The 16,167-nt window shown below is 44.9% G+C and overlaps 1 protein-coding gene across 1 annotated transcript in view; it reads right to left on the minus strand.

The window, feature by feature from the left end:
• cyfip2 (cytoplasmic FMR1 interacting protein 2) overlaps window positions 1-16,167 on the minus strand; it is a 252,229-nt gene that overhangs the window by 192,318 nt on the left and 43,744 nt on the right. Inside the window, exons 2-3 of the mRNA XM_051934205.1 lie at window positions 4,584-4,732; window positions 260-349 (exon numbers count right to left, since the gene is read on the minus strand). Coding sequence (XP_051790165.1) covers window positions 260-349; window positions 4,584-4,700 — 207 coding nt within the window. The 5' untranslated portion in view covers window positions 4,701-4,732. The remainder of the gene's footprint in view (window positions 1-259; window positions 350-4,583; window positions 4,733-16,167) is intronic.

Below are 16,167 nucleotides of genomic sequence, written 5' to 3' on the forward strand. Positions count from 1 at the left end.
TCGGATCCTGAGGCTGCTACTCCTTTAACTGTAGGAACTGGCTGTTTCTCCCCATTGTTTCATTAGACAATTGTGAGCTAGAAAGTGCCTCGCATGAACCCTAAGAAAATAAACAAAAAAGCTTTTTAGTTTGGATAACAAATGTTTGCTGTCTTTTGGTGTCACAATTCCTTTAAACCTTTGTTTGCTTTTATAAAAACAGTATGGCATTTTTCCTTTGAGGACCTGACAGCTGGCTGGCTCCACATCCGCTACTTACCATGCTGGAGTGAACTGTGGCTTGTTCGATGTATCTGGCGATCCCAGTGACAAATGCATTTCTGTCTTCAAAGTTGGTGTCAAAGTTCGCCTAAAAAGAAAATTGAGTATGCAAGGTTATTTATCAGAGCAGAATTATTCAAAGATAAGTCAATTAGAGTAGCTTTAGGCACTTGACTATTCAATATTTTAACAAATTAAAAATCTCTGAATTTCTACAGTAAAGTGAACAGCAATAAAAGCATCAGGCTAAAGGCCCAACACAGAGCAGGGTCCACATGCATTATGGATGGGTGGTATGCCGGTACTGAAAAACACAGAAAAATCCAAATTTTAAAATGGTACAGTACCGGCATTTCAGGACTTACAATACTGGAAGTAAACATCAGCCATCCTCTCGACTCCTTCTACCGTCACTCACTAATGCATCCATCCATCCATTTTCCAACCCGCTGAATCCGAACACAGGGTCACGGGGGTCTGCTGGAGCCAATCCCAGCCAACCCAGGGCACACGGCAGGAACCAATCCCGGGCAGGGTGCCAACCCACCGCAGGACACACACAAACACACCCACACACCAAGCACACACTAGGGCCAATTTAGAATCGCCAATCCACCTAACCTGCATGTCTTTGGGAAGAAACCAGAGCACCGGGAGGAAACCCACGCAGACACGGGGAGAACATGCAAACTCCACGCAGGGAGGACCCGGGAAGCGAACCCAGGTCCCCAGATCTCCCAACTGCGAGGCAGCAGCGCTACCCACTGCGCCACCATGCCACCCTCACTAATGCAGTTGTGGCAAAACATTCGAAAACTGAACGCTCCATCGCAATCAAAACTTGATGGGGGCTCCCCGCTCGCTTTTTGGTTTCTATGTGATCAGGACTTCCCTGAATTTAAAAATACATGGATCAACACAATTGAAACGTCACAGGGAGCACCCCTCCCTGATTACCCCTCCTATTACTCTGAGGCAAATGGGACTTCACGGGGGAACCCCCCCTCCTTTTCTTGTTAAGATGTGATTGGGGCTTCAAGAAATTTAAAACCGCATGGAGCAGGGAGACCCCTCTTCCAATTACCCTGATGTGATCGGGACTTCACAGAGGACCCCAATTGCGATCAGGACTTCACAGCTATCAAGAGGGAAGTGGTGGGGATTGGTGGCAAATGATGGATTGGCCATCCAGCTCTGTGGAGAGGATCACTTGTGTTCTGTTGTGTGTGTTGTACGTACATTATTTTTGACACCCAATACACAGCCAACCTAACTGAAAAGGGGGTCTCTCTCTGAATTATCAGTCCCAAGATTTCTTCCATTTTTTTGCTTTCCCTACATTTCAAAGCTGGGGGGCTGTCAAAAAACAGGGCCTGTTAAAGCCTTCCTTGTGTGGTTTTGGGCTATATAAGAAATAAATTGTTGTTGCATAGGTGGGCAGCCGCCCTGGTCTGCGTGGGGACCACAGGAGCAGAGCTTGGAAGCTCATCCCTGTTGGGGTCCGTGGTCACCGCCAGGGGGCGCCCGGACAATTATGGAGCTCTGGAAGGCACCACTTCCGCCACACTAGGAAGTGCTGCAGGAGGAAGAGTCAAGGTACGCTCTGAGTGCTTCCGGGTGCAAGAGCAACACTTCCACCACACCAGGAAGTACTGCCGGAAGAAGATCAGGAAGCACCTGAAGCACATCCGTTTGACGTATAAAAGAGGCCACCTCACTCCACTCGGGGAGCCGGAGTCGGGTGGAAGAGGATGGAGCTTGTCTGGGTGGAGTTGGAGGCAGTAGAGAGAAGAGGAAGGAAGTCTACAGGACTGTTATTAGTGATTGATGCACTGTTGTTGTGTTGTGCATGTGCCCAGGAATAAAACGTGTGTATTTTGGGACATTTTGTGTCTGCCTGTTTGTGTCAGGGCCCAAATATTCCACAGTAGTCTCTTTGAATTTGTTCAGTTTTCTAAACTGGACTACTGAGGAAGATTCTCTACTGTTTAAGGGTGTACAGTTGTGCTTGAAAGTTTGTGAACCCTTTAGAACTTTCTATATTTCTGCATAAATATGACCTAAAACATCATCAGATTTTCACTCAAGTCCTAAAAGTAGATAAAGAGAAACCAGTTAAACAAATGAGACAAAAATATTATACTTGGTCATTTATTTATTAAGGAAAATGATGGAATATTACATATTTGTGAGTGGCAAAAGTATGTGAAGCTTTGCTTTCAGTATCTGGTGTGACCCCCCCTTTGCAGCAATAACTGCTGGTAACCGTTGATCAGTCCTACACACCGGCTTGGAGGAATTATCGCCCATTCCTCCGTACAGAACAGCTTCAACTCTGGCATGTTGGTGGGTTTCCTCACATTAACTGCTCGCTTCAGGTCCTTCCACAACATTTCAATTGGATTAAGGTCAGGACTTTGACTTGGCCATTCCAAAACATTAACTTTATTCTTCTTTAACCATTCTTTGGTAGAACGACTTATGTGCTTAGGGTCTTGCTGCATGACCCACCTTCTCTGGAGATTCAGTTCATGGACAGATGTCCTGACATTTTCCTTTAGAATTCTCTGATATAATTCAAAATTCATTGTTGCATCGATGAAGGCAAGCCGATGAAGCAAAACAGGCCCAGATGAAGCAAAACAGGCCCAAACCATGATACTACCACCACCATGTTTCACAGATGGGATAAGGTTCTTATGCTGGAATGCAGTGTTTTCCTTTCTCCAAACATAACGCTTTTCATTCAAACCAAAAAGTTCTATTTTGGTCTCATCCGTCCACAAAACATTCTTCCAATAGCCTTCTGGTTTGTCCACGTGATCTTTAGCAAACTGCAGACGAGCAGCAATGTTTTTTTTTTGGAGAGCAGTGGCTTTCTCCTTACAACCCTGCCATGTACACCATTGTTGTTCAGTGTTCTCCTGATGGTGGACTCATGAACATGAACATTAGCCAATGTGAGCGAGGCCTTCAGTTGCTTAGAAGTTACCCCGGGGTCCTTTGTGACCTCGCCGACTATTACACGCCTTGCTCTTGGAGTGATCTTTGTTGTTCAACCACTCCTGGGGAGGGTAACAATGGTCTTGAATTTCCTCCATTTGTACACAATCTGTCTGACTGTGAATTGGTGGAGTCCAAACTCTTTAGAGATGGTTTTGTCACCTTTTCCTGCCTGATGAGCATCAACAACTCTTTTTCTGAGGTCCTCCGAAATCTCCTTTGTTCGTGCCATGATACACTTCCACAAACATGTGTTGTGAAGAGCAGACTTTGATAGATCCCTGTTCTTTAAATAACTCAGGGTGCCCACTCACACCTGATTGTCATCCCATTGATTGAAGACACCGGACTCGAATTTCACCTTCAAGCTAACTGCTAATCCTAGAGGTTCACATACTTTTGCCACTCACAAATACGTAATATTTGATAATTTTCCTTAATAAATAAATGACCAAGTATAATATTTTTGTCTCATTTGTTTAACTGGTTTCTCTTTATCTACTTTTAGGACTTGAGTGAAAATCTGATGATATTTTAGGTCATATTTATGCAGAAATATAGAAAATTCTAAAGGGTTCACAAACTTTCAAGCACAACTCTAAGTGCCACAAAGGACACACAGGTATGACGGCTGGATGGGAAAATGATGGACCAGTGGAAGCCGGAGACCAGTTGCAGTTACATCCCCCATACAACAGGTGGCAGTGGTCCTCTAGAGGCATCCCAGCTTGGACAACTGCAGGGGTACATGGGAGTTAGGAGTCCAAAAGTGCAGCCCTGTCAGTATCTGTATCTTCCAGAAGGACACACTACGGCACCAGAAGCATTCCCAGGTCCAGCTTCTCCTCACCTGGAGAAGTCAGAGTCAGGAGGTAGCGGGTGATACTCAACAAGAGTAGCAGAAGGAGAAGACAAAGATTCATTTCTTTGTATTTGTGGTTTGGTTGGGTGTGCATGTTTGGCAATTCACATTTGTGTAATAAAATCCATCCATCCATCCATTGTCCAACCCGTTGAATCCGAACAAAGGGTCACGGGCGTCTGCTGGAGCCAATCCCAGCCAACACAGGGCACAAGGCAGGAACCAATCCCGGGCAGGGTGCCAACCCACCGCAGGTGTAATAAAATCCTTTACTTAAACCCGGGACTGAGTTGGGTGATATTGTGACTGAGGTTCAGTGGTGCCCACTTGTGGTCACAGGAGTAATTTTTTCACTTGTCACTTGAAAAGAGAGTGTTTTTCTCAGAATGAAAGATACAAAGACTTTTGTCTGCCCTGAATTCTCAATTCAAATAAAGCAAAGAAGTCAGATGCTCACCTGGTACATAATGGACGAAGGTGGAGGTTCGATACATGGTTGCTGGTCTGGAAGGGGTAGCTCCTCCAGAAGGTCCACGTTTGAGAGAGCATCTTCCAATGTAACATGGGTGGTCATGGTAACAGCTCGTAAACAAATGAACTCCTATTCTGTAATAACAAAAAAAAAAAACACAAGATACAGCACATGTCTATGAAACAAAGGAAAAACAATGTCCATTTATGACATTACTGTTTCAATGTTTATGTGAGTTTATTCATATGTTGTACGTTGGTTACACCATCAAATAAAAACTAAATAAAAGATTCATTTTTTTTTGGATGGCACAGGAGTGTAGGATCTATGCTACAATTGTGACTTTGGTATTGTGGACGCTAGGGGTTGCCCCGTTGAACCCGCTAGACAGACGTCCCAGACACACATTAATACTTCTTCAATAAAGTGCCCAAAGCACCGCACCTTCCACAATTCTCAGTAATAATAATAATAATAATAATAATAATCCACAATAACACAAATACAACAATCCTCCAACTGCCAGCAGCTCCGTCAAACTCCCACCCAATGCCGGCTCGCCCTGCTGGGGTTTCCCACAGTCATTTTAAAGTCTATGACCCTGAAGTATTTCTTCTTCGGGTCAACACCACATCTTCCTTCATCAAGCATCACGGAAGTACTGCGGGCTTCCGTCCTCGTGACCCCGAAGAACTTCCGGGTTGACGTCCTCATAATATCCCCCTGGTTCTTGGTGAGCTCCCCCTGGTGGCACCCACGGCACCCAACAGGGCTGAGGATACGGACTCCACGTCCCATGCTGCCCTGCGGGAATCCGAGGAGCCATTTCTATCCAGGGGAGCTGCCATCTAGCGTTCCAGGGGATGTAGCGTCCTGAAAAGGCTGTTTCTTTCAGTTGAGGGACGTCCCGGACGGACTGAAATGCCGGTCGTCCCTCACAGTATCAATGCCAGCTTTCGGACGTCAGTACCAGTACTTAAACAGTGGATAACTTCAAAAACCCCCAAACTATCCCCCCCTTCCAGCCTCCTTGGTATGCCGCACAATTCCTCACCTCCATGGAGTGCCATGCTACACATCGCTTCATTCTTGATCGCCGTGAAGAACCAATCGCTTCAAGGACAATGCATTGTCTCCTGCGAAATCTCTTACCACGTCAAAGCAATAAGTCCCCACTTGAATGATGACAAGGGACACGAGTCGGGCTTGGGGCACCCCAATGGTGCATGAGTGATCAAAGTGAGGGTTGACCGCACCCATCTCCTTTGGCTGCCAGAACCTTATAGCATAATCAGAGGATACGCCGATTAATGAACAAAGTACTGTTTTTAATGAAAGAAATCTCCCCGGGATTTTAACCTCATTTTTAATGGGTTTTTTAATGTTTATTGATATTAATCACTACTAGTCCAATTATTTTTATTACAGATTATTTATTTTGATGACTTTATCTGAAACACTGAAACATCTGCCCCATTGTTTAGTTTTAATAGAAGCACTTTAGCACTTTAGGCCAATACTTGTTGACTGTGCATGTCCTCATTTGCCCGGCTCATTCTCAATTTTTGTCATCAACAAAACTGGCAAGGACAGTGAAGAGAACCTGGACCACCATGACAAATCTACGACACCAACAATAAAAAACTTCATATTAGTGAGACAACTCGTGTTGCAAGAGGCATTTGTTAAATTAGTTAGGTAATGTTAAAGATGGTAGCAGTGGTAGTGCTGCTGCTTTGCAGTAAGGAGATTGTGGGTTCGCTTCCTGGGTCCTCCATGTGTGGAGAGCGCTTTGAGTAGTGAGAAAACCGCTTTATAAATGTAAAGAATTATTATTATTATTATTATTATTAATGAAGTATTTTCTTAGTTATGATAAAATGTTTGCCTATATATTAGTGCATAGTCAATGGGAGGTCAAGTCAGGTTAGGGAGCATGCACTGGCATAGCACATTGCTGCAGCAACCATATGACAAAACACCTTGGGATCCTGGTTGGCAGCCCCCCAGGTAGACATGTGGTCCAGTCCCATGCCCCCGTAAATGATCCTCTATCTGCCCCAATCAGGTATTACGTGGGCGTCCCCTTGGCCTGGTCCAGCCGTTCGGATCCTGTGAGTCGGATCACCCTCGTGGTAGTAGTGCCGTAACTGACGCTCCCTCACAATGCAGGACTCATTCGGTACTCCATGAGCAACACAAAGTCAAACCAATGGTACCCAAGGATTCTCTGAAGAGACACAGTAATGGAGGAGTACAGTCTTCCTCACAAACATATCTCACAAACAGGCAGCACCAGGACTCTAAAGACTTGGACCTTCTTCCTTTTTGCAGAGATATCAGTAGTGCCACACACCCCTTTCCAGAGACCACATGACCCCCCATGCTGTCCCAATCTGTCTAGTGACTTCATAAGAAGATTCACCAGAGACATGACTGTCGCTGCTGAGGTAAGTAAACATCTCGACGAGGTCGACACTCTCTCCTCAGACAGACACACTGCGGAGGTCAGTAAAGAGGTCATTAAAGGCCTGGATGTTGGTTTTTATCAGGACACTCGCAAGCCCAGACACTCGGACTCCTCACTCAGTCTCTCGAGCGCCCCAATCTGAGCCTCCATTGACTCTGTGAACATCACAGCATTGTCAGCAAAATCAAGATTAGTAAATCTTTCTTCACCAACAGACGCACCACAGCCGCTGGACCCCATGACCTGCGCAACACCCAGTCCATGAAAGCATTGAACAGAGTAGTAACAGAAATAAGAACAACGGGAGGTTCTATTACAACTCCCACAAGCTAAATTATAAATGGAATATTCCAATCATTTCTTGTCCCCCTGACTACAGACTAGTTCAGGTTTGTGATCTGCCGTAAGGCATGGAGGGCTTACTGCCTCACTCAGTGCTGTCTGTGCAACCCGGCTGCAGAGAGCTTAAACAACTCGACACATCCACAGAAAAAACGACAAGGGTGAGCTTTCTGGAAGGCTTTTACTGGACGTACAATACAATACAATGCAATTTATTTTTTGTAGAGCCCAAAAATCACACAAGAAGTGCCACAATGGGCTTTAACAGGCCCTGCCTCTTGACAGCCCCCCAGCCTTGACTCTCTAAGAAGAGAAGGAGAAACTCCCAAAACAAAAAACTTGTAGGGAAAAAATGGAAGAAACCTTGGGAAAGGCCATTCAAAGAGAGACCCCTTTCCAGGTAAGTTGGTCATGCAGTGGGTGTCAAAAAGAAGGGGGTCAATACAATACAATACAGAGAAAAGAACACAAGTAATCCTCAACACAGTATAAAAATAAAAATATTACAAGTACGGGGCAGAATTTAACAGTAGATGATATCACATAATAGGATTTGGATTTGTTCAGAGTCCTGGAGATCTCAGCCATCAAGCTGTCTCCCCCCAATTGGCCATTCCACAGCTGAAACAGTGCAGGGCCAACCAATCCGATGAAAGGACCCCACTACCTGATGATTCCTGCGATCCTCCATCTAGGATGACTTTACCTTAGGCAGGCAAAACAACTTGGCAAGTGGGCCATGGCACTAAGTGCCACATTTGAGTACCAAGAAGAGAAACAGAACAGGTGAGGGTTCCTAACAAATTCTAACTATCACCAGTAAACCCCCCGATTCTCAAAAGAATCGCAAATCCAAGAATGTCAATCACTTTCTGTTCCCTCCGATCTTTGGAGGAATGAAAAATCATGGAGGGTGGGTGCGTCCTGGGAAAGTTTTCATTTAATTAAATCAATATATTTGTACTAAAGTTGTTTCTGTTTGGAGCCGTGACTCATCTGGTTCTGGTGTTTCAGAAGCGCTTTGTAGGAGCCTTCATTCATTGTTTTTATCCAAGTGGTCTCGTTTTTGTTTTTCTATGGCTGTGTCGTTAGCTAGAAGTCGTTTGCTGATGGCGGCGGATGCGTGTGCTGAAGTGACCATAGTGGCGGATCCGGGCTTGGAGATCTACATTACTAATCAAAGGTTGTATATGCAATCTTTGTCTCATCAGACCAGAGAATTTTCTTTCTCATGGTATGAGAGTCCTTCAGGTGCCTTTTGGCAAACTCCAGGTGGGCTGCCATGTGCCTTTTACTAAGGAGTGGCTTCCGTCTGGCCACTCTACCATACAGGCCTGATTGGTGGATTGCTGCAGAGATGGTTGTCCTTCTGGAAGGTTCTCCTCTGTCCACAGAGGACCTCTGGAGCTCTGACAGATTGACCATCGGGTTCTTGGTCACCTCCCTGACTAAGGCCCTTCTCCGCCGATCGCTCCGTTTAGATGGCGGGCCAGCTCTAGGAAGAGTCCTGGTGGTTTCGAACTTCTTCCACTTACGGATGATGGAGGCCACTGTGCTCATTGGGACCTTCAAAGCAGCAGAAATTTTTCTGTAACCTTCCCCAGATTTGTGCCTCGAGACAATCCTGTCTTGGAGGTCTACAGACATTTTCTTTGACTTCATGCTTGGTTTGTGCTGTGACATGAACTATCAGCTGTGGGACCTTATATAGACAGGTGTGTGCCTTTCCAAATCATGTCCAGTCAACTGAATTTACCACAGGTGGACTCCAATTAAGCTGCAGAAACATCTCAAGGATGATCAGGGAAACAATTTTGAGCTTCATGGCAAAGGCTGTGAATACTTATGTACATGTGGTGTCTCAATTTTTTTTTTTTTAATAAATTTGCAAAAATCTCAAGTAAACTTTTTTCACGTTGTCATTATGGGGTGTTGTGTGTAGAATTCTGAGGAAAAAAATGAATTTAATCCATTTTGGAATAAGGCTGTAACATAACAAAATGTGGAAAAAGTGATGCGCTGGGAATACTTTACGGATGCGCTGTATATAACCTGGCGTGCACGCTTTACCTCAAGTTTAGTTTACAGGTTGTGTTGTTTGGGCGCCACCTACTGACTCTTGGAAGCCGCTGGGTTTGACTCTGTGGTGCTGTGTGTGTGCGCTTTCGGCACGGCTTGCTTCTGGTATCTATGTATATACTGTATACAACCTTCGTTTAGTAATATAGATATGACTTATGTTTTAGTGCTAATGACTAACAACACAGATGCAGTCTGTACAGTTAATCAGAAGCTCTAGTCAGGGTGTTCTAAACTGAAATTGCGAGGATTTGAAAGCTGAGACCGAAGAGGCATCTCTTATAGTAGCAGGCAGACCATTCCACAGTTTAGGGGCCTTGTAACTAAAAGCTCGACCTCCCACTGTTATTTTATTAATCCTTGGAATCACAAGCAGACCGGCATCTTGAGATCTTAATGTGCGCTCAGGTTTGTAAGTCATGATAAGTTCAGACAAGTAAGCCGGACCTTGGCCATTTAATACTTTATATGTTAAAAGGTGGATTTTCTGTCCTAAACTTAACTGGAAGACAGTGTAAGGATTTAAGAACTGGAGTTACGTGTTCGTATTTTCAACGTACCTCGTTGTAAAAAGGCAAGTGATTTTAATAATAATTCATTACATTTATATAGCGCTTTTCTCAGTACTCAAAGCGTTATCCAAACAGGGAGGAACCGGGAAGCGAACCCACAATCTTCCACAGTCTCCTTACTGCAAAGCAGCAGCACTACCACTGCGCCACCTGTGAGGATTTTCACAGTCGGATTGAGACAAAGAGAAATGTGTAGACAGAGGTTCAAATTGCTGCGTACCACAACTAACCAGACCTAAGGGTTTATATACCTTACAGATATGCTTCAGACGTGACCGAAACAAGAGATAAAGAAAGGGGTGCCTACGTGAGACACATGGGGTGTGTTGTATTTAAATGTTTATTATGGGACCTGCATACTTTACGTGCGTTTCATAGACATTTATGACACCACTGTGAGTGTGGGACATGACTGACAGGTATGTTAATAAATGACCAGACAAAGGGAGAGCACAGGTCAACAAATAACAGTAATAGTCAACAACATGTGGGGCAGAACAGAGGGTGAACAGTTTCAAACCAAACGCACTGAATGTAGTGAACATACTAAGTGAAGCCTATGTATGCTGGATCCTGCCTCGCCATCTCAGTAGCTGGAGGACTTTGGGCACCTAGAAAAGACGCAGCTACACGTGGTATTAAAACCAACATATTGAATGTGCTAGCAGCAAGTGTATGCACTGCAGTTGACTCTAGAGGACGGCTAACAGTCCGTCAGCTGTCCATGATTAGGACGAGAAGGTGAAAATAAACGGGACAGCTAACTTTTGCTGTTTTCGCAGTTATTGTTGGCACTGCTGCACCAAGAGATTTGTGGGTGCAACAAAGGAGCCAGCAATGGTGAGACCACGACTGTTGTGACAGCTGTAGCTCTGCTCCATTGCTGTTTTGCCATGCTGCCTGGCGCTGGCTGGTGACGACACCATTCAGCCACTCCGTAAAGGCAAAAATAAAAACATGAATACTGTTCTGACCGTTCTCATTCATGTTGCATGGCCACAAATCAGATATGCATCCGATCTAGTACCTTATATGAATGTGACTCAATACTGATTTGAAAAGATCAGATTCTGTGTCCTTTCATAGCCCTGAAAACATTAGATTTGTGTCAGAGTACAAGCACAAAATCAGACTGGAGTGACTTCAACCCTGGTGATGTTAACGTAGCTTTAACATTCTATATAAGGGAGTGTTGGTATGATACGAACATTTTCACTTTTGTACAGATTCTAGCTTTACTAGGTATTGCTAACTGACTATTCATGATCAGCAGGGTCGATTCTGATGCAAGGGACACTGCATGCTTAAAGCACAGAAGCTGCTTCATGGTTATCCACTTGTATACCTATTACCAAATAACAGCTTAAATATCCTGAATATTAACAAGGAGCAAAATATTAAGCCACGCTATAAAAATAACGAACTCACCCCAAACTTAAACACGTGTAACTGAGCGTCTGTGAAATTGTTTAGATAATAAAATAAAGAAGCAGAGCAGGTTGGTCTGGAGAACATTCCCACTTTATTTAATGTTAGTTAAAAGACAACACCTCCCGTGAATCTCATTGATGCTCGCTTGATCAAAACAATCAAACCTGGAAGAGCTTATCTCTTCTTAACTATGGCAACCTCATGGGACAAAATACTTCCTGGACGCAGTCTCATCAAAGTAAACCCACTTTAAAAAGAACAATGCCGGCAGGTCTGCTACACACTGTCACGCATGAACGTCAGTGGATCACTTACTGGAGCTTATCTGACGGAAGTGATACCACACTGGAGTGAGAGGGGGACATAAGAACTTAAGAACATAAGAAATTTGACAAACGAGAGGAGCCCATTCAGCCCATCAAGCCTGTTGGTGTAACTGATAGTGAAGCCATCAAGCAAAAAGTCACAAGTGTCCAACCTCAATGACTACCGTCCCGTTGCAGTCATACCCATCATTATGAAGTGCTTCGAGAAGCTTGTCATGAGGCACATCAAAACCCAGCTGCCCCCTTCACTGGACCCCCTGCAGTTTGCTTACCGCCAGAACCGTTCAACAGATGACGCAATAGCCACCACTCTCCATCTGGACAATAAGGACACATACGTTCGAATGCTGTTTATCGACTTCAACTCAGCATTCAACACGATCATTCCTCAGCAGCTGACGGAAAAGCTGAGCCTGCTGGGACTGAACACCTCCCTCTGTAACTGGATTCTGGACTTCCTGACTGAGAGGCCTCAGTCAGTCAGGATTGGAGACAACATCTCCAGAACCACCACACTGAGCACTGGAGCCCCTCAAGGCTGTGTGCTCAGTCCATTACTGTTCACACTGCTGACTCATGACTGTGCAGCAACGCACAGCTCTAATCACATCATAAACTTCGCTGATGACACGACTGTGGTGGGTCTCATCAGCAACAACAATGAGTCAGCATACAGAGAGGAGGTGCAGCGGTTAACGGACTGGTGTAAAGCCAATAAACTGTCTCTGAATGTGGACAAAATAAAGGAGATGTTTATTGACTTTAGGAAGACTAACAGTGACCATCTGCCACTGAACATTGACGGCTCAACTGTGGAGGTCGTCAATAGCACCAAATTCCTGGGTGTCCACCTGGCAGAGAACCTCACCTGGTCCCACAACATCAGCTCTTTAGCCAAGAAAGCCCAGGAGTGGCTCTTCTTCCTGCATAGGCTGAGGAAAGCCCATCTTCTACCAGCTATTCTAACAACATTCTACAGAGGAACCATAGAGAGCATCCTGAGCAACTGCATCACTGTCTGGTTTGGAAATTGCATGGTCAGGGATCGCAAAGCCCTACAACAGATAGTGAAGACAGGCATCTCTCCTCCATCACTGAGGACCTCTGCTGCCAGTTCTGCTAAAACATTGCCACCAACATTATGAGAGGCCACACTCAACCTCACAATGGACTTGCTTGCCCATCTGCCCTCTGGCAAGTGGTACTGCGGTAAACAGAGCTGAAGTTCTAAATGTTCTAAAAGTTTCACCCCACGAGCCACTAGACTTGTAATCAAAGATCATTCTGATAGCACAGCGCTAGTCCATTAACACAGTGCGTAAATAACTCCTCTGTGCAGTACGGCAGTGACTCTCTGCTGATTAATCTTGCTCTTCTCATTGTCTATTCTTGCATATAATCAGGTCAGGTGATGCAATTTTGTTCTGCTATGCACTGCTGTGTGCGGTTTCAAATGACAAATAAAGGTAACCTTCAACCTTGATTAAGTTCAGCCAAGGAGACCCAGAAAGGCCAGGATATCATTCATTGTGAATGAATTTCCATGTTATGGTAATACAGAGCATCTAAAATAAACAGCCAGTGCAGGTCTTATCTCCTCATCCATCTCTTTTTGGAATACATTTTATCCCACAGAGAGTCCCAAAGGAGCGTAAACCGGAGAAAAGAGGTGTAAGGCAGGAGCCAGACTAATGTGGGGCAACGGATGCAGCATGTAAAGGTTATTACTGTTGACACAGGAAGTTTTCAAAAATATTTCGGTCAGTCTTTTTGATTCTAAATTAGACAGACTCATTTGTGAGAACCGTTATCTCACAGGGAGTCTGCTCACTGCAGTTGTGGTGACTTGCGCTTGCAAAGTCCTCCGGTCCTCACTTTGATATGTCACTCAATCTAGCAATAGTGACAGAGAAAGCAGATTTTTAAACTCCAGTGTGATGCAAGTTAAAAGGGCGACGTGCCGTCCGCCGGATAGATAAAGCAGGAGGCACATTAATGGCACAATTTACAGGCTGATTCTTGATCCACTGATAGGAGATTAGCTGCTTATCAAAACAGAGGGAGGGACATTATAGACAACTGAGCACCAGTTGATGCAATTTCCGAGCTTCATGTTTATCCTCGTTTTATTCTTTTGTATACATACTGCTCAAAAAAATTAAAGGAACACTTTGAAACCAGGAGGAACCCGGGACCCACTGCACTAGCATATGGTCTGACGATGGGTCCAAGGATTTCATCCTGATACCTAATGGCAGTCAAGCTGCCACCAAACCGGTCATGCTGAACGATGTTGCAGGCAGCATAATGTTCTCCACAGCTTCTGCAGACCCTTTCACGTCTGTCACATGTGCTCAGGGTGAACCTGCTCTCATCTTTGAAAAACACAGGGTGCCAAATCTAGTATTCTATGGAAAATGCCAATCGAGCTCCATGGTGCCGGGCAGGCAGTGAGCACAGGGCCCACTAGAGATCGTCGGGCCCTTAGGCCACCCGCATGAATTCTGTTTCTGATTGTTTGCTCAGAGACATTCACACTAGTGGCCTGCCTGCTAGAGGTCATTTTGTAGGCTCTGTTAGTGCTCATCCTGTTCCTCTTTGCCCAAAGGAGCAGATAGCGGTCAGTCCTGCTGATGGGTTACGGACCTTCTATGAGGGGCCCTGTCCAGCTCTCCTTGAGTAACTGCCTGTCTCCTGGAATTTCCTCCGTGCCCTTGAGACTGTGCTGGGAGACACAGCAAACCTTCTGGCATACCACGTATTGAGGTGCCATCCTGGAGAAGTTGGACTACTTGTGCCACCTCTATAGATAGATAGATAGATAGATAGATACTTTATTAGGATCCAGGTATAGCCTCATGCTACCAGTAGTGACACTGACTGTACCCAAATGCAAAACGAGTGACAAAACAGATGAGGAGGGAAAAATGTCAGTGGCCTCCCTCCACCTGTTAAACCATTCATTCCTGTTTTGGGGTCGTCTCATTGTTGCCCCCCCCAGTGCACCAAAGCAGCTGAAACTGATGAACAAGCCCCTCTGCTACTTTACTGACCAGATCAATAGCCCAGTAGTGTCTTTGACTTGATGCTCTACTCTCATTCAAAAGTGCTCCTTTAATTATTTTGAGCAGTATATATATATATATATATATATATATATATATATATATATATATATATATATATATATATGTATTATATATATATATATATATTATATATATATATATATATATATATATATACTGTATATACAGTGGAACCTCGGTTTGCGAGTAACTTGGTTTACGAGTGTTTTTCAAGACGAGCAAAAATTTTTAATAAATTTTGACTTGATAAACGAGCGAGGTCTTGCAGTACGAGTAGTATGTATACGCTTTGTCTGCTGAGCATCATGTGATCACAACTGAGCTGATGGTTCTTCTCTCTCTCTCGCTGCGGGATTGTGGGCAATCGTCTCCTATTTTCCATCTGAGTCGGCGTACCTCACTCATATAGTCAACATCTGTAGGAGCGTATACTGTTTACTACAGCATTAGCATTGTGACTGTGTGTGTGCGCAAGCGCTTGTGTGTGTGTGCTCACTCGCTCGTGTGTGTGTGTGTTCGTTCGCTCGTGTGCGCGTGTGTGTGTGTGTGTGTGTGTGCTCGCTCGCACACGTGTGTGTGTGTGTGTGTGTGTGTGTGTGTGTGTGTGTGTGTGTGTGCTCGCTCACGCGCGTGTGTGTTTGTGTGTGTGTGTGTGTGTGTGTGTGTGTGTGTGTGTGTGTGTGTGCGCGCGCGTGTGTGCTGTAACGTGCGAGTCCCCGTCTTGCACACTAAAACACAAAGCTGAGTCTCAGTACTTTAGCAACACCAACTTTATTCAGCTTGAAACAGACACAGCAGTCAGGCAGGGCCCTGTGCATTTATAATGTTCCTTGTTCCTTGTATCACCCATCGATGGGAGGCGCTTATAGCCTGTCCGCGATCTTTTCGGATTCGCTTTTACGGCGAACTGCTACAGCGCCGGGAAACTGTGATTGCTTTGGGACACTCTTCTGCGTGTCGTCCCGTTGGGTGCAATCCCACAAGAGTTAAGAAACTCCCTCACACCAGCCATAATTCAGCTTCATTGGAGTCCACGTGTGGTAAATTCAGTTGGTTGGACATGTTTTGGAAAGGCACACACCTGTCTATATAAGGTCACACAGTTGACAGTTCATGTCAGAGCACAAACCAAGCATGATGTCAAAGGAATTGTCTGTAGACCTCCGAGACAGGATTGTCTTGAGGCACAAATCTGGGGAAGGTTACAGAAAAATTTCTGCTGCTTTGAAGGTCCCAATGAGCACAGTGGCCACCATCATC

Source organism: Erpetoichthys calabaricus, chromosome 11 (assembly GCF_900747795.2).
Source record: "Erpetoichthys calabaricus chromosome 11, fErpCal1.3, whole genome shotgun sequence".
NCBI lineage: Eukaryota > Metazoa > Chordata > Cladistia > Polypteriformes > Polypteridae > Erpetoichthys > Erpetoichthys calabaricus.